Genomic DNA, 21,405 nt, shown 5'->3' with positions numbered 1-21,405 from the left:
GACCCCCCCCCCCGGCTGTAGCGGTTCCCTTGTGCCCCTTGCCTGCCACAGGCAACTCTTGGCACTGATTTCTGTCACCACAGATTAATGTGGCCTGTTCTTGAACTTGGCATACATACAACAATAGAGAATGTTCTCCTTTGTGGCTGGCTTCCTTTGCACATGATGTTGTTGGTGAGCCAGTAGTTTGTTCCTTTCCCTTGCTGAGTAGTAGTTCACTGCACACTCATACATTGATCTGTGTTGTTTCCAGTGTTTGTTCTAAGTAAAGTTGCAGTGAGCATTCATGTGTAAGTTTTTGTGTGAATACCACATATTGTCCGTTTTCTTGAGTATTTACCAGGAGCAGAATTGCTGGGTCATAGATTAGTTGTATGTTTAACTTTATAAGAAACTGTTGGTTTTTCAAAGCATATGTAATGTGGTCACGTGCTCTGCGTCAGGAACGTGTGAGAGTTTTGGTTGCCCCACATCCGTACTAACACTCGGAATTGTCTTTTTAATTTTTGCTATTCTAGTGGGTAAGAAGTATATCATGGTGCTTTTAATTTGCATTTCTGTGATTAATAATGTTGAACATAAACTTTTGTTCTTACTGGCTCTTTGTTCTTCGCCTTGTCTCTTCTTTGAAGAGTCTGCTCAAATCTTTTGCCTGTTTGGAAATTTTTTGGTTCCTCGCTCCATATTACTGTGCTTCAGGGGTTCTCCCTGTGTTTGGAATACGAGGCCCCTGTCAGATACATTTCCTCTTTCTGAGTTTGAAGTTTGCGTTTTCATTTTATCAATGCTAACTTTTGAAGAACATGTTTTTAATGTTGATGAAGTCCAGTTTATACTTTTTTCTATGATTAGTGCTTTTTGTGTCCTAAGAAATTTTGCCTTTCCCTGTATTTTCTTTTAGAAGTATTATGGCATAGGCTTTTATATTTAGGTCTGTGACACATTCACGTTTTTCTGTGTGCTGTGGAGCACGTGCATATCCACACAGACACCCACTTGACTGAACGTGGTTTTTTGAAAACACTGTCCTTTTGCCATTGAATTTCCTTGGTCACAGTGTCAGAAGTCAGTGGACCGAGTGAGTGCTGCACTCAGGCTCTGCCTCCCTGCCCTGCCCTGCCCTCGGAGCAGCTTTGCTTCAGGCTGGCCGGAGCGTGTGGGCCCCTCCCAACCACGCGGCCTTCCTTCCTTCGCAGGGGCCCAGGTGGACCAGTCGGTGTTTGAGGAGCTGGTCAGGGAGCACCTCCCCGAGCTGGCGGAGCACCTGCGCGACCCCGCCGCCCTGGCCTCCGTGTCCCTCTCATGGTTCCTGACGCTCTTCCTCAGCATCATGCCCCTGGAGAGCGCAGTGCACGTGGTCGACTGCTTCTTCTATGATGGCATCAAGGCCGTGTTCCAGCTGGGGCTGGCGGTGCTGGAGGCCAGCGCCCCCGACCTGTGCCGCTGCGCAGATGACGGCCAGGCCCTGATGATCCTCAGCAGGTGGGCTCCGCTGCAGCTCCGGCCACGGGGGTGGGGTGGGCAGCGCTGCGGGTGTCCGGAGGGCTGTCCGGTGCAGGGGTTCCTCCCCCCTGCCGTTTGTCACCCAGAGCCGGCCTGTCCGGTGGCGCCGTTGCCCTCTTCCCTCACTCCTCTCTGCCAGGTGAGAACAGCCGTCGGTGCTTTTCTCTGAGGAGAGTCACATGTCTTGAGTCTAGATGGACTCCTAGTGGCCTTGGATGGGGTGGCTGGGCAGGCACCGGGAAGTGTGGGCCTCAGGCAGGCACCCGGAGCTGAGGGCAAGTTAGCTGGGTAGGTTCCCTTTCAGAATATGGTGGAAGCTTAAGGCTGCAGCGTGCACAGGACTTTGTGTACCTCGCTGGACTCGCAGAGACCTGGAAACACACCGTGGCCCAAGACTGGCACATCTGGCCCTGGGTGTCCCCCCTTTTCTCTGAAGCCAGCAGAGTAGTTGCTGCCTCACCCTCCTGCCGTGCTGGAGACAGATGAGCAGTGTGGGAATGTACTGGGACCCGTCTCAGCCCCTGTGACCAGGCGAGGTCAGCCTGTGCCTTACTGCTGCTGGTTGCTCAGGTTTCTAGATCACATTAAGAATGAGGACAGCCCTGGAGCCCCAGCTGGCAGCCACCACGCCTTTTTCTCTGATGACCAGGAGCCCTGCCCGGGGACGGACATTGCCGACCTGATCCGGGACTCCTATGAGGTGATGGCCTGTCCCGTCCCCCCCGCCCCGAGGAAGCTTGTTGGGGGGTGGCCTGCAGGGGGCTTCCGGGCTGCTGCTCGTGCCATGTACAAGGGGCTTCTGAGAGTGAGTGACCCTTGTTTCCCTGCAGAAATTTGGAGACCAGTCTGTGGAGCAGATTGAGCGCATGCGCTGTCGGCACAGGATCAGGGTTCTCCAGGGCCACGAGGACACCACGAAGCAGAACGTGGTGAGTGGCGCCTGCTGCCTGTGGCGTGTCTGCTGGTCTCCGATGCGAGTGCCAGCTCTCCTGCCCCGGCGGGCAGCTCAGCGGTGGGAACTCCGTCCGTGCACCGAAAGGTTGCAGGTTTGACTCCTGGTCAGGGCACATACCTGGGCTAAGGGTTCGACCCCAGTCGGGGCACGTGTGAGAGGTGACTAACTGGTGTTTCTTCCACATTGATGTTTCTCCTCCTCCTCGGGTAAGGAGTAAAGAAGGGGTGCAGCTTTTCCCCGTTGGATTAAAAGCTGAGTAGAGGTGACATGGTGTAGCAACAGCAGAAGTTTTAGTCAGACTGCGAGCAAATTACCCACTTTGAGCCTCAGGATCCCTGGCTGTAGAGTAGGGTAGTAGCCGTGGTGAGGGATTGAAGGAAGTAGGATGTGGGGGATACCAGCACCTGGGGCCTCAGGGTCCCTAACTGTAGAGTAGGGTGGTAGCCGTGGTGAGGGATCGAAGGAGGTAGGATGTGGGGGGTACCAGCACCCGGGGCCTCAGGATCCCTGGCTGTAGAGTAGGGTAGTAGCCGTGGTGAGGGATCGAAGGAGGTAGGATGTGGGGGATACCAGCACCCGGGGCCTCAGGATCCCTGGCTGTAGAGTAGGGTAGTAGCCGTGGTGAGGGATCGAAGGAGGTAGGATGTGGGAGATGCCCGGCACCCGGGGCCTCAGTGTTGGCTGGAACTCATTCAGGAGGAGCTCTTACCCAGCTGCCCTGGCCAGTGTTGGGCTTCCCTGAGAACTTACACCTTTGTCGGGAGGCCTGGTGTGTGACTGAGAAGCTCCCATAGAAGGATCTTGGTGTCAGCAGGGAGCAGACACCGCTGCTTGCCGCAGGGATGGACGCTGGCACAGGGCGCCTGGTGCCCCACGCTGCAGGAGAGCCCCTCCTGCTGCTCCAGGTGCAGACAGAGCTTACTCCTTTGTTGTTTCTTCTTTCCCCAGCTCCGCGTGGTCACCCCAGAGGTCTCATTTCTGCTCGAAGACCTCGAGGAGCTCTATGACCTCTTCAAGGTACGGAAGTCTGGGGAGGGGAGGGAGTGACAGCCCTGAGCCAGGCCCAGCCAATGTGGTCAGCCTGCCTGGCGATGGTGACGTGTAGAAGCTGTTTTGGGACAGCAGGGGCCCGGGGCTGCCCCACCCGCCAGCCCAGCCCAGGCACTAGATCAGCCCCGGCACGAGTGCTGCTGCTGTTCTACAGGAAGTTCCTGTCCAATTAGATGGGACAGTGACCCCTGAGGCCTTTGCTTCATATACTTTTCAATTACTTGTAATTTAGCCCATGGCACATCTACACATATTTCTATATTTATGTGGCTGGCATGCATGCAAGTTCATGTGGCCACACAGTCTTAATCATTCTGAAGTAACTTTATAATCTATCATACTGGTAATAATATGCTGAACTATATTTCCAATAGTTTGATATTTAGGTAGATTCTCAGATTTTGCTATTTAACTCATGCTACAAAGAACATTTTCTTTCTTTACTTTGTTAAATATGTTTTTGTTACTGATTTTAGAGAGAGAGGAAGAGACGGGGGAGAGAGAGAGAAACATCAGTGATGAGAGAGTCATGGGTCAGCTGCCTCCTGCACGCCCCCCACTGGGGATGCAGCCCACAATCCTGGCATGTGCCCTGACCGGGAATTGAACTGTGACCTCTTGGTGCATGGGATGATGCTCACCACTGAGGAACACTGGCCAGGCTGCAAAGAACATTTTCAAATGCTTTGCTAGAAGTTTTCTTGCTGGGAGCAGTAAATAAAAATGGGGAAGAGAGGCTGACACATTGATGCCCTCCAGAGGCTTGGCAGGGAGGGGGAAGAGCAGTGATAGGAATCAAGTCCGGCAGTGAGGAGTCCGCCTCCAGAGCTCCTCCTGCTGGAACTACAAGCTGCTGTCACTTCTGAACTCAAATTGCCAAAATAGCGGAAATAGTGATAAGCAACCGCAGTCTGAGTGGCTGGCTGAGCCTCTGTGGGCCAGTTGCTTCTCTCTGGCCACCGGAAAGGATCCTTGGCGCTTAGGTTCCCGGCATTCCTCATTCACGACAAGCAGGAAACATCACCTGTTTTCAAGTCTTACAGTTTCCTCTCTTGCAGGAAGAGAAAATTCAAAGTCCAAGGTTACTCGGTGTCCTGAGCCCTCTGACTTTCTAGAAGGAAACAGGGAGTACTAGAAACACAAGAGCACGGAAACCAGTGTTGTTTAGCACGGACAGTCGGCCACTCATTTAGGTTAGCTATTCTCAATTTGAGGGAATATCGATGTCACACATCTGAAGTTATGCAATCTGAAAGATTGCTTTAAATTTGTTTCATTAAGCACTAATCATGTTATTCCTCTGTAACATAAAGGGCTTTTAAAGAAGGCAGAACCGACTACTTCTTGTTTCCTATTTCTACCTTTCCTATGAATGATGTGATTGGTACTTAATGAAATTCATTTTTGTATTTGTAGTTAGCCCTATAAGTCTTTCATTTTTGTAGCACTAACTACAAATATAAACTTAAAAGCTATAAGTAAAAGATAATTTTGAAAATATATCTCCAAAGGAAATTCCAGTAAAATAGTGTCATAATCGTGGTGTCTAAATCTGTCGGGAATCCTCGACGCCTGCTTTGTGTACACACCCAGCTTCCTTCCAGGCCCAAGCCAGCATCATGCTCCGCCCAGCAGCCTCGGGCGGCCCCTTCTCCCCTGCCTCCTGCCCCCTGAGGGTCCTTGGCTTTCACAGGTGGATTTCTCCTATTTTAGTACTTGATTAAGTGCTGTGGGGCATGATGCTCTCTAGTTGGATTTCACATGCACCTCTTGTCTTTTGAATCAGAATTTTATTTTCTTAAGGGCGAGGGCCTTGAAAGGCTGGGTTCAGGAGTCCGTCTGTAACTTGACTGCATCTTCCCTAAGCCTGGGACGTGCAGAGTGACCATTTCATACGTTAACCAGGATAGTCAGCTCTGATGGTCACCTTTACATACTGTTTCCTGTTGAAGACGGACAGTGTGGTTGGTACTGGATGAAATCTATTTCTATTGTTAATTTGAAGCAGTCTTTTCTATCCTTTAATGCAGTTCTTTTACTTCCTTTCATTTCTATTGAGATATAATTGACACAGAAAGGCCTCTAGCAGAATGACACTGATATTCTGAAACAACCGCCACAGCAAGTTTAGTTAACACCCACCTTCTCATGCAGATACAAAAAGAAGAAGATGTTTCTTTTCTTTGTGATGAGAACTTTTAATACATATTCTTTTAGCCACTTGCACACACGCCACGCAACAGGGGTAACACGGCCGTCACGCTGCACATGCTGTCCCAGCATTCGCCTGGAATCCCGAGTTTGTGCCTTTGCCCACCTTCCCAGTCCCCCGCCCCCACCATCACCACAGCTGTGAACTCTTTCTGTGAGTTTGTTGTTTTTTGTTGTTGTTCATTCTTGTTTTGTTTTTTAGATTCTACATGTAAGTGAGGTCACGCGGTATTTGTCTCCTCTGTCTGCCTTATTTCACTTGGCCCGATACCCCCTAGGTCCACCCATGCTGTAAAGCAGTCTTGTAAATGACATAAATTCAGATTTGTGATGCCCATCTCCTGTTCTTTCTAATAGAGAACCGTGTCATTAGTCATCTCTCCAAGTAAGACATGGACAGTATAATACATACTCGGCGTCACAGGCGACTCCTGGAAACACCGACTGGGGCCGGGCCTGTGGAGTCCCTCGGCCGCTCCTCTTGATCAGCTGCGCTCGTTCACTCTCGCTGGGTTATTAGGCCCTGGAGAGCATTCGGTCTTTTTAGTATTATTTTGCTTGTCATCTTGTTCTGGTTAAGACTTTTATTGTCAACATTTAATTAAAAAATACAGAACAAAGGAAATAGAATTATATCTACTCTCACCATTGAAAACATAAAAATAACACTTTTATTTTTTTTAATATATCTTTTATTGATTTCAGAGAGAGGACAGGAGAAGGAAAGAGAGACAGAAACATCAATGATGAGAGAGTCATTGATCGATCCCACAGCGTAGGCATGTGCCCTGACCAGGAATCGAACCCCGATCGCCTGGATCCGAGGCCGACACTCAACCGCTGATCCACACCCGGCTGAGCAAAAAAATAACACTTTTAAGCAAAATGAAAGGATCTTATCCTACCAGCACCTGCAGTCCTGTCTCGTACAAGTCACCGCTGTCCCAATATGGCGCATCCTTCCTGATCCCCCATGCTGTCTGTCAACACACACATGCTTAGTCTTTTGTTCCAGGAAAAGTGAGAATATGTGACACATGCTGGTCTGCAATTTTATTATGGACATTTTTCTAAATCAGTATCTACAGCTTGGCCATGCTTTTTTTTTTTTTTTTTTTTTTTATATATATCTTTATTGATTTCAGAGAGAGGAAGAGAGAGAGACAGAAACATCAATGATGCAAGAGTCATTGATCGAGCCCACAACCCGGGCATGTGCCCTGACCGGGAATCGAACCTCGATCGCCTGGATCCTAGGTCGACGCTCAACCGCTGAGCCACGCCCGGCCGGGCGGTCATGCTTTTTTTTTTTTTTTTTTTTTTTTTTAATGTTCTTTTGGTGTTTAATAATTTCATTGAGGAAATAAATACACCAGAAGTAGAAGGATCCCCAGTAAGGAGATAATATTTACACAAATATATGTAAAATGTAGTAATGTTCAGGAGCACTCGACCAATAGAGTGATCAGAATGGGAAGAGGCTGTCTGGGAAAAAACTTCATTTACAAAATATTTTAATTATTTAAAATTCACAGAAAATGTGTCTTTTTTAGGTCAAAAAGATTTTTTCCTGAACCATCTGAGAACCCAGTGTCTCATTACCCCCAAGTATTATGTATTTTCTACAAGAACAGACATTCAGATCTATAACCTAGCAAACCATCGAAGTCAGGAAGTTGACGCTGACAGGCACAGCCGCCGGCCTCTCCCTATGAGATCTCATCATTCCTTCCTTAATGGCTGCACCGTGTCACTGTGGAGCTGAACCGTAATTTATTTAACATTCACCTATTCATGTTGTTTCCGTGCTTTGCTGCCCTGTAAACTGCCGCCCTGAGTGGCCATCCCTGTGCCCCCCCAGGGCTCGGCACCGCTGTCCCTGCAGAGCGGGTCCCTGCGGAGCACACAGTCAGGACTGGAAGTGGTGTTTATTTTCCAAATTCCAGTTTCCCCGAGGCTGTCTGAGATGCTCATTTCCTACGGTCCACACGCACCCGCATTTAATATGACAGGTCTTTGAAAACTTTCTAGTCTTGTAGAAAATAGTATTTTCTGTTAAGTTTGTTTACTCATTGGTGAGGTTGAGTACCATTCCAGAAGTTTATTGGCTTATCACCTGTTCGGACCCTTTGCCTGTTTTTTATTGGTTTGTTTTTGTAGGATGCTGTGTAAACTGGTTGGATTAGTCCTTGGCTTATAGAACGGATTTCTCTGGGCAGGGTTCTGTGGGCCTTTAGCATCACAGGCTGCATGTGGAAATCCATAGCCTGTCTTGGGTGTTCAGGAACGGAGATTATTAGACCTCTGTGGTACTTTTCACGATTCTGCAAAGGCTATTTAAAGAACATGGCTGCAGTGAGTAGACAGTAAAGTGATGAATGGCATTTTGGTTTCTATCCAAAATGGAATGTGCGCTGGCATGTCACAGCATCAGCACTTGTTCTGTGCCGTCCTTATAGCCGGAGGCATTGAAATTGTGAGTGATCTGCAGTTTGGGGCCAGTTTTAGTGAGTTGAGATATCTGTCCCAGGAGGGGACTCAGCTCGGGGGCAGGGGGAGGGTGTGTCCTGAAGAGGCTCAGCCGTCCTCAGGGACATGGCCATTTCTCAATTGCTTCAGTTTTCAGTCTTATTACCCAGACTTTTTCAAACCACCTGTGTTTTTTACTTTTAATTTTTTGAATTGTTAATATATTCATGTAGTTCAAAATTCAGAACATATAAAGAAGTATGCAGGAAAGAGACTTGCTTCGCATTTGGGTCCCCAGCCCTTTTCCCTCCTGACACTGGCCAGTGTGGTTAGTTTCTTTTGTATCCTATAGCTTTGCCCAGTACTTTCCGTTTTTCAAATAGGACTTTGAGAGAAAATATCAGATTAAACATTGCATTTCTACAATTAAAACTATGGCAGCTGAACTGTACATTTAAAATTAGTTAAAATGAAAAATAAACCTTAATAAAAAAGATGTCCAAATTACATATTCTTGTGGTAACAAGGAACTTTTACATGTCTGGTTAGAGTGCTGAGATTGTAATTTAATTTTTTTCATGTTTGTGTTATAATGTTGCTTATATGCAATTTTACAAGGTGTAGAGTAAGCCGTGGGAGGTCATGTCAGCCTTGGCTCTTAAGTGTGCTGCCCCCTCTCACAGATCCCCCTCTCACAGGTCCCCTCTCACAGGTCCCCCCTCACAGGTCCCCCCCTCACAGGTCCCCCCCTCACAGGTCCCCTCTCACAGATCCCCTCTCACAGATCCCCCCCTCACAGATCCCCCCCTCACAGATCCCCTCTCACAGGTCCCCTCTCACAGATCCCCTCTCACAGGTCCCCTCTCACAGGTCCCCCTCTCACAGATCCCCTCTCACAGGTCCCCCCTCACAGATCCCCTCTCACAGATCCCCTCTCACAGGTCCCCCCTCACAGGTCCCCTCTCACAGATCCCCTCTCACAGGTCCCCCCTCACAGATCCCCCTCACAGGTCCCCCCTCACAGATCCCCCTCACAGGTCCCCCTCACAGGTCCCCCCTCACAGATCCCCCTCACAGGTCCCCTCTCACAGATCCCTTCTCACAGGTCCCCTCTCACAGATCCCCCCCTCACAGATCCCCTCTCACAGATCCCCCTCACAGGTCCCCTCTCACAGATCCCCCCTCACAGATCCCCTCTCACAGGTCCCCCCTCACAGGTCCCCTCTCACAGGTCCCCCCCTCACAGATCCCCCCTCACAGATCCCCTCTCACAGATCCCCCCCTCACAGGTCCCCTCTCACAGATCCCCCCCTCACAGATCCCCTCTCACAGATCCCCCTCACAGGTCCCCTCTCACAGATCCCCCCCTCACAGGTCCCCCCTCACAGATCCCCTCTCACAGATCCCCCCCTCACAGATCCCCTCTCACAGATCCCCCCCTCACAGATCCCCCCTCACAGATCCCCTCTCACAGATCCCCCCCTCACAGGTCCCCTCTCACAGATCCCCCCCTCACAGATCCCCTCTCACAGATCCCCCTCACAGGTCCCCTCTCACAGATCCCCTCTCACAGATCCCCTCTCACAGGTCCCCCCTCACAGGTCCCCTCTCACAGATCCCCTCTCACAGATCCCCCCTCACAGGTCCCCCCTCACAGATCCCCCCCTCACAGATCCCCCCCTCACAGATCCCCTCTCACAGATCCCCCCCTCACAGATCCCCCCTCACAGATCCCCTCTCACAGATCCCCCTCTCACAGATCCCCTCTCACAGATCCCCCCTCACAGATCCCCTCTCACAGATCCCCCCTCACAGATCCCCTCTCACAGATCCCCTCTCACAGATCCCCCTCTCACAGATCCCCTCTCACAGATCCCCCTCTCACAGGTCCCCCCTCACAGATCCCCTCTCACAGATCCCCCCTCACAGATCCCCCCCTCACAGATCCCCCTCACAGATCTCCTCTCACAGATCCCCCTCACAGATCCCCTCTCACAGATCCCCCTCACAGATCCCCCTCACAGATCCCCCTCACAGATCCCCTCTCACAGATCCCCTCTCACAGATCCCTCTCTCCCTCTTGTTTTAAGAGAGAGCACATGATGAGCTGTTACTGGGAGCAGCCCAGGCCCGTGGTCTCTCGCCATGACCCCAGCAGGCCCTACGCAGAGCAGTACCGCATAGACGGCCAGCAGTTTGCACACCTGTTTCAGCTCGTCTCGCCATGGACCTGTGGGGCCCACACAGAGATCCTCGCGGAAAGGACTTTCAGGCTTCTGGATGACAACATGGACCATCTTATCGAATTCAAAGCATTCGTGAGCTGTCTCGGTATGACTGTGTTTGTTGCAGTGAGTTGATTTGGGATGTGAGCCAGTGAGCACAATACTAAGTAGATTGTGAGGCAGAAACGATTACATGTACCTGTGATTAGCCCGACAGGAGTTTGTAATTTTAAAAATCACTCTGCAGGCTCCTCTGTTTTTATGCTTCCTTAAGGGGAGAGGGGCACAGGCTCTCCACACATGAGGTCATTGACCTTGTTCTTGGCGCCCAGGGTGTGGTGAGTGCTTGTGAGAAGCCACGTTCCTAATGCTCACACATAAAATAAAAATCTTTCCAAAGGTGTGAGGTCAGACAAAATTCATGAGCTCAACACTCCCCAGTCCCCACCTTTTTTCTCATTTTCATTGCAGACAGTGTGTGTCCAGGAGCAGGGGAAGAGGAAGTTCTGGGTCAGCAGTGTCGACCTTACTAGGTTCTCTCCGCATAGCAAGTGTGTGTCATGACACATGTACTTTAACTGTTTGCATCGCCCCTTTCTCTCTTCCCAGATATTATGTACAATGGAGAAATGAATGAGAAAATTAAACTGCTCTATAAACTTCACATTCCTCCAGGTAAGAGGCAGCAGGAACATTGGGCTCTGTTCTGATTGAGTGTGCACAACACTCAAGTTCTTTTTATTTTTATTTAATTTTATCTTTAAATATTTTTATTGACTTTAGAGAGAGAGGAAGGGGGGGAGAGAGCGAGCAACGTAGACCGGTTGCCTCCCTTACATGCCCGACTGGGGATGAACCTGCAACCCCAGGCGTGTGCCCTGACTGGGAATCAGCCGATGACCTTCTGTGCACAGGATGACTCTCACCACTGTGCCACACTGAGCAGGGCCTCAAGTTCGTTTTAAATTTCATTTAGACTCAAAACAACAGCTGTTTCTAGCTTGGGTTCCTGATGGCAGATCTTAAGTGCCGTATTGTGTGGCCTATAACAGTGGTTCCCAGACTCGAGTAACCACAGAATCTCCTGCAGGACTTGTTAGCACAGGCCCCTGGCCCCACCCCTGGGTTTCTGACTCGCCAGGTCTGAGGACCACACCTGTGAACCCCTGGCCTGTGGAGTGTAGGGGAAGCCAGACCCTGGTGGCCTTCACAGATCGCTGTTTCACACGACTGTTTTTGAAGAACCATTTCATTTTTCCAACATGTAAGCCTTGCTTCCTTGAAGTTTAAGGAAGCAGGAACAACTGAAGCAGTTCTGAAGTCTGTGGGGTCAGACTTGCTGTTAACCTGAAAGTATTCCATGGACCTTGAAACTGACAGGTGGGCTAGGAGTTCCAGAAGGTTTCTGGACAAAGTGCCCTGGCTGTGGTGCTAGATGCGGGGCCTCTGACAGAACTTCCCACTGAGGGCACCATGGAGGCCACTGCGCTGTTCGGTTTCCAGGCCAAGAGAGCCTGGTGGCTTTTACCTGTAGTGACATTGAAATGCATGTGAATATTGCTGAGGGCCCCTGGGTGCACTTCCTGAGCTGGTGTGAACAGTGTGCACGCTGTCTGCAGGGTGTTCTGCAGCAGCCGCAGCTGCTGTCCGCCTCCCAGCTCTCATCGTCACTTCACCGTCAGCGCAGGTGGTTAGCGTCAGTGATGCTCTTTGCCTTTCATGCCGACGTCATTTGCCCTTATTTCCCACGAGTGTTCTCCTAACACAGGAGACGAGCGTAATTATTCCTGTCAGCACCATTGTCCTCACTGTTGTCTCTCCATAATCATTATATCTGCTATTGCTAAATAGAACATGGTTGACTTTATTATTATTATTATAAAATATATCTTTATTGATTTCAGAGAGAGGAAAGGAGAGGGAGACAGACAGATAGAAACATCATTATGAGAAAGGCATTGATCGAGCCCGCAACCCGGGCATGTGCCCTGACCAGGAATCGAACCCCGATCGCCTGGATCCTAGGTTGACGCTCAACTGCTGAGCCACGCCCGGCCGGGCTATTCGATTATTTTTATCTTGAATTTAAAATAACTTTATTTTGGGATAATTTTTGATTTATAGAAAAGTAACAAAGATCATATAGATAGTTCTCAGTCTTGATATCATTTGAGATTGCTATTTGATTCTTAATACAACTTCATATTGAATTATTGTTTCCAAATTACAAGTTTATTTCTAAAAGACATTTTATTTTTTAAAGTAAGTCTTTATTGATTTCGGAGAGACGAAGGGAGAGGGGGAGAGAGAGAGAAACATCAATGGTGAGAGAGCCATTGATCGGCTGCCTCACCCCCGACTGGGGATCGAGCCGCAACCCAGGCATGTGCCCTGACCGGAAATCGAATGATGATCTCCTGGATTATAGGTCAATGCTCAACTGCTGAGCCACGCTGGCCAAACAGAAAGACATATTTTAATTATATTAACCCATTAAAGGCATTTGTAGACCTTTAATGGCTTCAGAAAATCAATTTTTCAAAAATGTTCTGAACATATATGATTGTAATATTTATATGGTGTGACTCTGAATTTAAAATTAAATGGAAGTTAAGATTTGATATATTATTTGGTTTACCTATATTTAACATTTGAATTTTTATGCAGTTTTTAAAGTCTTAAGAATGCAGATCCTGCCCGGCCGGTGTGGCTCAGTAGTTGAGCATCAACCCATGAACCAGGAGGCCACAGTTCGATTCCTGGTCAGGGCACATGGTCAGGTTGTGGGCTTGATCCCCGATAGGGGGTGTGCAGGAGGCAGCTGATCAATAACTCTCTCTCATCGTTGATGTTTCTATCTCTCTCTCCCTCTCCCTTCCTCTCTCTGAAATCAATAAAAGCATATTTAAAAAAAAAATAGAATGCAGATCCTAAGACCTACATTTAAACACATCAGCTTGCCAAGGCTATGATGATCCACAAACATTTAAGCATTTTCATTTAAATAGATTTAATTTTAACAAATAATGTACTTCCCACCAATAACAAATAACTTTTTGATTAATGGTAGGACAAACTCACTAGTTGGAAAAAAAGTTTAACTCACTAATTAGAAAGTATCCTGAGGATTACAAGTTTGAATTTGTGTGCCTGGTGGAAGGTGGGTACCAGGTGAGGCTCCTCAGCACCTGGATGTGCTGCGAGCCTGAAGCTCAGCGAGGGCCCCAGGGGAGGCCACGGGCTTTGTGAGCTTTCTTACAAAGGTGTCTGATGCCACTCAGGAAGCAGGAGGCGCTCAGTTCCAGAAGAGTTCACTTCATTGGCTCCTTGATGTCTCAACACTGCTCAGCAAAGGAAACAGAAACGAAGTATTCCAGGTGATTTGAAACCGTGTCAGGTATTCCAGAAGGTTATGAAATCAGCAGTTTCATAGCAGATGATAAATCTGAAGATATTGGTCATTTTGCTCAGTTAATTACACTAACTGGACTTCCAGAGACAGATTCCTGGAAGAGCATCAGCTTCATTATAGAGAAGCATCAAAACAAGCGGCCGAGGAGGAGATGTTGGCAGCAGTGAGGGGAGCCGCCCCCCGCGCACCGGAGCAGCCGCGGCAGGCCCTCCCGGGGGCTGCGGGAGTCGGGGGCGAGCGCTGGCAGAGCAGCTCTCCAGGTTCCCCTGCTGGCCTGGAGCCTCATTAAATGGATCTTAAAGTGTCGAATCTAGTAAAATTCAGGCAGCTCTTTGTGTTCAGCTTCGCATGAAGAAGTAGAGGTTTCTTCCTGATGTTTTATACAAACCAAAGTACATTTGCTGTCCAAAGGAGTTTGCTGAAGTTAAGAGGAAAAACTGTATGAATAATTCTAATTGGCAATTTGGTTAAAGATAGTTATTTTAAAAAGACTTAAAGTGTTGAAAACCTGAATGGATGTAATTGAAAACTGAAAGAGTTCCTGAAAATGTATTAACCTATTCTGATGAGTATGGAGTCCAAGCAAAAACTCAGAGAAGAGTGAGGTTATGAATGCTCCTTTAGTGAAGTTAGTGTTATTTGAATCCTGAAATGTAATTATAGGCTAAAAGAGCAGTAATCTGTGTTTGAGGAAAAGCTTTGTTTTGAAATCCTCAATATGGAAAATAATGTTGATTGGATTAAAATCTAGTTATATTAGCCAGAACTTTTTCAACATTACATTGGCCAGTGAGGGAGAAGCTGTTTGACCTGCGGAACAACCACACCCTTGAAGTAAAGTAAAACAGCATTTGAACCATCCAGTTCTTGGTAGTGACAAGGAAGGAGTTTTCATCAAGTAAAGATGCCCCTCACCTTTACCTTCCTGCGACAGGGACTGTCTGTTTGGAAGAGGTCATTATTTAAAAGTGCTAATCAGGAATTGTACGTAGCCATTTCAGTATTATGAGTAGGAAAACTAATATTAAAAATCCATTTACTTAGAATGGACCCACTTTCTAAACCTACACAGTACAACTAGAAACATACCACATCTTTGCTGACATTGCTTTGCCAGGAGCACCTGCAGACGGGACGGCAGGTGCTGAGACAGTCAGATCCACGGAGTGTTCACGGGACGAAAGCCTCAGCAGTGCTGCGGAGTGGGGTAGTGTTTGAAATGGCCATCAGCGGGACCAGAGTACAGAGCACTGGCGACTGACTGCCTGAGAGGAAAGCTTGGCGCTCATATTATACCCACCACATTGGCTCTTTTTGGTCAGCCTTTTCTTGTGGTTATGCTGAGAAACAATATTGAAAATAAACATTCCGGCTTTTGGGAGTGTGCCGCTGTGTCAGAATATCTACTGGAAGCTAAGAAAACTGGCAGATTGCTACACTGCTCTAAGGACCAGAGTATTAATGGGCATGACCCAGGTGCATGCCTGAAGAGGCTACCAGCCAGGCATGAGCTAAAGGATCACCCCGCCCAGGGTCAAGAACTTCCTTCAGGGACTGGAAACAGTGTGAAGAGGCAGTTGGAGGAGACCGATTTTGAAAACAGGTGATAGACTGAGGAAACTTTGTCAACTTCTCCCAGGACACACAAAATGACAGTTGACATTCTGGCCTAACAACTTGGGCAGAATTGACACCAACAGAAGGGGTACTAGGCTCACTGATGTGGTGATGGACAACCTGGGCGAGATGAGAGATCTCTTCTTTGGATTTGGATTCAGAGTTGAAAATGCCACTAGAAGATTTTTAAAAATATGAGAAGTGTAGAGTACAAACCTCAAAAACCTGATGTGAAATTGAAGATTTCATTGACCTTTTTAAAAGAGAGAAGTGAGGTGCTGAAGATCCCTGTTGTTATTACATTGTCAGGAAGCCACGAAGAAATGATTTATGGTCCCAGCATCCAGTACTTAATATACTTCAAGTGGAAACCCCCCCCAAAAAACATATATATGTTTTTATTGATTTCAGAGAGGAAAGGAGAGGGAGAGAGAGAGAAACATCGATGGGCTGCCTCCTGCATCTCCTACTGGGAATCAAGCCCACAACCCAGGCATGTGCCCTGACCGGGAATCGAACTGTGACCTCCTGGTTCATGGGTCGACACTCAGCCACTGAGCCACACTGGCCGGGCTCAAGATATTTTTTATAGTAGATACCTGAGTCACGGGTTGGATACTTTGGTTGATTTCCATATTGGTGACTCGGACACATTGAATCCATAATCCAAATGGAAATCCTGTAGGTTGACTGCTTTTTCCAACCACTGTGGAGGGGTAGGAGGAGGGCACTGTATTGCTTTTGCAAGAAGAAAATATGGAGAATGGTATTATTTTGATGACTAATCTCTCAACTGCATCTGAAGGCCAAATTGTGCTGAAAGCAGTATATGTAAGAGGTAAGGGAGTTTCAGATAACCAAGTGTAAATCACTCATCAGATTTTAACTTGTGCAGGCCTTGAAGTGAGACACAGTGAAAACTTTAATAGAAATGTTTCTTAACTCAGTCTTGAATTATGAGTTACATATATATTGGAATATAAAACTAAGGTTACATTTATAAAAGTGAGCTCAAATAGCTCATTTAAAAAGACCGAAAGTACATTTAAAGACTGTATATAAGACAGTGTTTATTTTCCCTAATGTGCTGTGTCCTGTATTTCTGATCATAAATCGAGTTTTTGTAGTGAGCTCCAGGCCTTCTCCAGTCCAGGTCCTGTGTTGTGTGTGCCGGGACTGGAAGAACACTGGGAAGCGCTGCTCTGTGGCTGACCAGCCTCCTGGTTCCGTGTCACTGTGGATCCTTTATCTGCCTCCTTCCTGGACACATGCCTGCTGCTCGCATTGTTCCACTCTGGGTGTGCTTATTGGTTCTTCGTGGAAGCATTTTGTCCGTGACTTGTGACCATGCTGCTTCCGTTTGAGATACCAAGCTCTTGAGGATAGGTGCCCAGTGACATCTCAGTGGCTGTTACCTAGGAAGTCCATTCCCATCGTGACTGCCCCAAGGACCACCTGGGATTTGTCGTTTCCCTCCCGTTCAGTTTCTGAGTGGCTTCTCACGTGTGCCACTGTGTAGAATTTGTTTGGGGCAAAGTTGGGAGGAAGAATGACTCTATGTCTCCAGTATAGAAAAAAGAAAAAAATTGGGAAAAAACCCAGAGACCTATGTTCCCAGGAAAGAGCGTAGGCTTATCAAGGCTTTGGGGCATCTTGCGTTTGTTCAGTCACAGCTGGACTTTGCCTTTGACTTCCTCGATGAATGGCTTGCTAGTAAGCGTCAAGCTTTTAATGTGGATCCTTGGTCCGTAATCCCCTTAGAAGTGTTTTTGTAAGTTTTATTGACTATAACTAACATACTGTAAAGTTAACTCATTTAAAGTGTACAATCCAATAACTTTGCGTCTATTCAGTTATGTAACCGTCATGTTTTAGGAAACTTCACCCCAAAAAGCTTTCTTTAGCATTGCCCCTGCCTGCCCGCTTCGCCTGCTGCCTGCAGACTTGCCTCGCCCAGGTATTGCCTATGAAGAGCTCATGCAGGATGTGTCCTGCCTGGCTGTTTTCAAGGCTCGTTGCTGGCAGGGCTCAGTGCTGCATCCTATGGCTGAAGCGGCGCTCGGGCTGGTGGGCTGCCTTCATGTCTGCATCTGTTTACCAGCTGATGGGCCGGGGGTTTGTTCCCACTTCTCCACTCTCGTGAATGATGCTGCTACAAATGTGTGTACGTTTTTGAGCTGACACGCTTCCATTTCCCTTTGGTGTGTAACTGGTGGAACTTCTGGGTTGAATAGTACTGTTTAACTTTTTGAGGAACTGCCAGACTGTTCCCCAAAATGGCAGTAACATTTTCTTTTTTTTATATATCTTTATTGATTTCAGAGAGGAAGGGAGAGGGGAGAGAGAGAAACATCAATGATGAGAGTCATTGATGGGCTGCAGCCCGCAACCCGGGCCTGTGCCCTGAACGGGAATCGAACCCTGATCGCCTGGATCCTAGGTCGATGCTCAACCGCTGAGCCACGCCCGGCTGGGCTGGCAGTAACATTTTCTATTTCCACCAGCAGTGTATTAGGTTTCGGATTTAATTGTACTTTTGTGCATTTCAAAACTTGTAATAAAATGCTTTTAATTCAGTAAAGCTTTTTCAACTTTTGTTAGAAATTATGTAATATAGCAGTACGTGCTCATTATAGAAAAAACATAACGTGAAAAGTTTAAAACAATGACTTACTGTCCCATTCAAAGACTTGGTCTTTATTTGTAAAATTTGTGTAGTACATACGTACATACAAACTCACATCTGTTTAACCAGAGGACTTCACACCATCCTCTGGGCCGTATCTGCCAGCCCTGTGAACTGGTGTCATTGGTTACAGCAGCCCTCCACGCATCCAGGAGACTACCTTGGTGTGTGCAACATTTCTTTATTCTGCATCCGGTGCTGGGGGTGCACCTGGGTTCACAGACCCTGCAAAGGCTGCATGCAGCCCACAGGCTTACTTAGCTGTTAGTTTCCTTACCCGAAAGCTTTCATTTTGGTTAAAATAACTTGTTCAATCTCTTTTTAAGCACTCACTGAAAATGACCGAGACAGCCAGTCACCATTAAAGAATCCTCTGTTGTCGACCTCAAGACCCCTGGTTTTTGGGAAACCGAATGGCACGTACCTCTTTTCGTTGTTACCTTGTCAGGCCCACCACAGTACCTACACCCTCCCTCCTGAGAGTTCACACAGCCCACTGCTTCCAAAGGCCAGAAACCTGGGTGACTGCCCCAACCTTACCTTGTTTATTCCTCTTGCTTAATGTTTCAGGGTCCTCTTGTAGCAAGTCACCCAGCGGCCACACTCCATTTGTGGTCAGTTGTAAAACAAACCGTCCCTCCCGTGTCGTCAGTGACCCTGTTTATAGATCTTGGTTTAATCCCTTGTCCCCTCACTACCCCCTTCTATATATTTTGCTTTTATTGAATTTATTTAAAGTATATATTGTGTTTCCTGTCGTCTCAGGTGATACAACTGATTATCAGAAACAACTAAAGCAGATGATTAAGGATTTAGCCAAAGAAAAAGATAAAATTGAGACAGAATTGCCACAAATGAGCCAGGTATGGATGTTATTCTGTGTAAATAATGAACTATTTTGCAAACATTTTGCTCAGAACTAAGCTTGATAACTAATCTGGGGCCTCTTTACCTCCAAAGCCATAATCAAAGGACCTTGTAACTTCTGAGAGTGAAACATTGTGGTGATTAAATGGGAAATATTTAAAATGTGATCCAGTAAGGTATTCAGAGCTCTTCGAAACAGAAGGCTGCTGCTTGTCTTTGAAGGGCTTTGTCAGTCCCTTTCTCCCCTTAAAGACTAGTGCCCTTCAGCTGCTTTAGTCGTGCTTATAATAGGCAGTTCCTGTTAAGTCTAAAACCTTCGTGTGACCCCCACAAGGGGTCTGTGCCACATTCAAGCACATGATAGCAGTAAGTTCACTTATCTGAAAAGGACTCCTTCGTGTTTGGGAGATGCAGGCTTCAGGTTGGAAAGTCCTTTGTTCTAGGGCTGGCCTTTTTGGTGCTAGCATGTACCATGAGCTTCCCAAGGGGAATCTAGCGTGCAGTGTTTCTCAGTTTTATTTTGACCCCAGATCATCTTTTGGGATTCATATTTCCTGGCATATTTCACAAGTGTTGTTCTCTGTTGGGAGTTCCTTTCCAGTTTTCCCTCTACTACTTGGATATAGTCACTTAAACCGGAATGTTGTATGTCAGTTACACAATTTAAAAAAACCAGTTAAATCTCATCGTCCAGAGTTGTTGGTGTCGCCATGCAGATACAATTTAACATCACCTCCTTACTATAAACAAAGATGGGCAGCGTCAATACCGGCCTTTCATTTACTTCAAAATGATTATGGCTATTTCTCCTCAATCATTAAATATTTATAGTTCTCAGTCACCACTTTCCTATCCCTAGAGTAACCGTGTGGCCAAGTCTCCCATCAGTCTCCATTCGGACAGGTGAGCGTTTAATTTCAGGAGCATCAGTCGTCGGCCATCACTGCCCTTCACGTCACGCCCTTTCTTTGCTGCACAGCAGCCCCAGCAGATGGACAAGCTGTTCCTTGTAACCCTTAGCTCAAACAGCCCTGTACACAAATCTCAGGATCCTAACAGTTGTTATAGACAAATAGCACACTAAGTGTGCTGAAAACCCCTGGAGGCAAAGGGCAGAGGCTACCTTTTCTCATATTTTGCTTCAGGAAGTACTGTTTTCTCTGAGTACTAAGTATAAAGTTTAATGCATTATATTTCCATCCTGGTTATGCTATGTACTCTTTTGTGTTCTAGAGAGAATTTATCCAGTTCTGTAAAACTTTGTACAGTATGTTCCACGAAGATCCGGAAGAAAACGACTTGTATCAAGCCATTGCCACGGTAACCACTCTGCTGCTACAGATCGGGGAAGTGGGGCAGCGAAGCAGCAGCTCTGGGAGCTGCTCCCAGGACAGTGCGGAGGAGCTGCGGGCCTCGGCTCCTTCTCCCGCACAGGACTCTGTTTTTGTGGACACTGACTCTGGGACGGCTCCCCAGGCATTTCCTGAAGAGGCAGAAGGGGACTGGACAGTCTCCCTTGAACACATTTTAGCTTCACTGCTGACTGAACAGTCATTAGTAAACTTTTTTGAAAAGCCACTGGACATTAAATCCAAACTTGAAAATGCCAAGATCAACCAGTACAGTCTCAAAACTTTTGAAATGAGCAGCCAATCACAGTCTGAACTCAAGCAAGATAGTGGTTTGCTGAGCCGAGCCGGCCATAACAAGGCAAGAACCCCCATTTCGTGGGTCGTCAGCCCATAAATCCAGATTTCAGTCTAATGCATTTTGAGTATATTCCACAGTCTAGGTAAGCAACCTGACAGCCCCAGCTGTGGCCAGCAGAACAGATGCAACCCTCAACATTTCTATTTATTCTTTTAAACTGGTTTTTAATTTTTTTCAGAGGGAGGCAGGGAAACACTGATGTTGGTTGCCTCCCATATGCACCTTGACCCAGGATTGAACCCGCAACTTTCCGGTGCATAGGATGATGCTCCCACCAACCAAGCCACAGCGGCCAGGGCCATTTCTTTATGAGAGCTACCAGTTCCACTTTTACCAGATTCACTGGAACGGGCACACCTGCTGACTTCTCTCAGAACGCGAGCCGTGCATCACGCTGACCCAGACGGGAGCACCCAAGCTCGTCATCTTCGCTTGGGTCCCAGGAGGTCCAGAGTCAGGTTCACTTTCAAGAACTAAGAGCCACTGTACGGAATTGCATTTGGCTTTTTCTTTGCACAAATTTTGTTTCAATGCTGGTAATTGAAACCATTTTAATATATTTGGCTGTATTCACTCGTCCTTACAAAGATGTGTACAAACATGCTTTCAATGTTGGCCTCCAACTTTTTTAATAAGAAACTTTTGTATTGACTTTGGTGTTTGTTTATACTTATTTGAGACCTGGGTTGGGCCAGTGAGT

The 21,405-nt window shown here is 47.3% G+C and overlaps 1 protein-coding gene across 1 annotated transcript in view; it reads left to right on the top strand.

Annotated features, from left to right (window-relative positions):
* TBC1D8 (TBC1 domain family member 8) overlaps positions 1-21,357 on the top strand; it is a 108,897-nt gene extending 87,540 nt beyond the window's left edge. Inside the window, exons 12-20 of the mRNA XM_081155825.1 lie at positions 1,197-1,482; positions 2,074-2,203; positions 2,334-2,432; positions 3,407-3,475; positions 10,279-10,519; positions 11,023-11,088; positions 18,455-18,544; positions 18,894-18,991; positions 20,229-21,357. Coding sequence (XP_081011951.1) covers positions 1,197-1,482; positions 2,074-2,203; positions 2,334-2,432; positions 3,407-3,475; positions 10,279-10,519; positions 11,023-11,088; positions 18,455-18,544; positions 18,894-18,991; positions 20,229-20,741 — 1,592 coding nt within the window. The 3' untranslated portion in view covers positions 20,742-21,357. The remainder of the gene's footprint in view (positions 1-1,196; positions 1,483-2,073; positions 2,204-2,333; positions 2,433-3,406; positions 3,476-10,278; positions 10,520-11,022; positions 11,089-18,454; positions 18,545-18,893; positions 18,992-20,228) is intronic.
* Positions 21,358-21,405: the final 48 nt, after the last annotated feature.

The sequence above is a fragment of the Miniopterus schreibersii genome (genome assembly GCF_964146895.1).
Source record: "Miniopterus schreibersii genome assembly, chromosome: 13".
NCBI classification, from domain to species: Eukaryota; Metazoa; Chordata; class Mammalia; order Chiroptera; family Miniopteridae; genus Miniopterus; species Miniopterus schreibersii.
The sequence above is the reverse complement of the archived record's forward strand: the minus strand, read 5'-3'. Positions and strand labels throughout refer to the sequence as shown.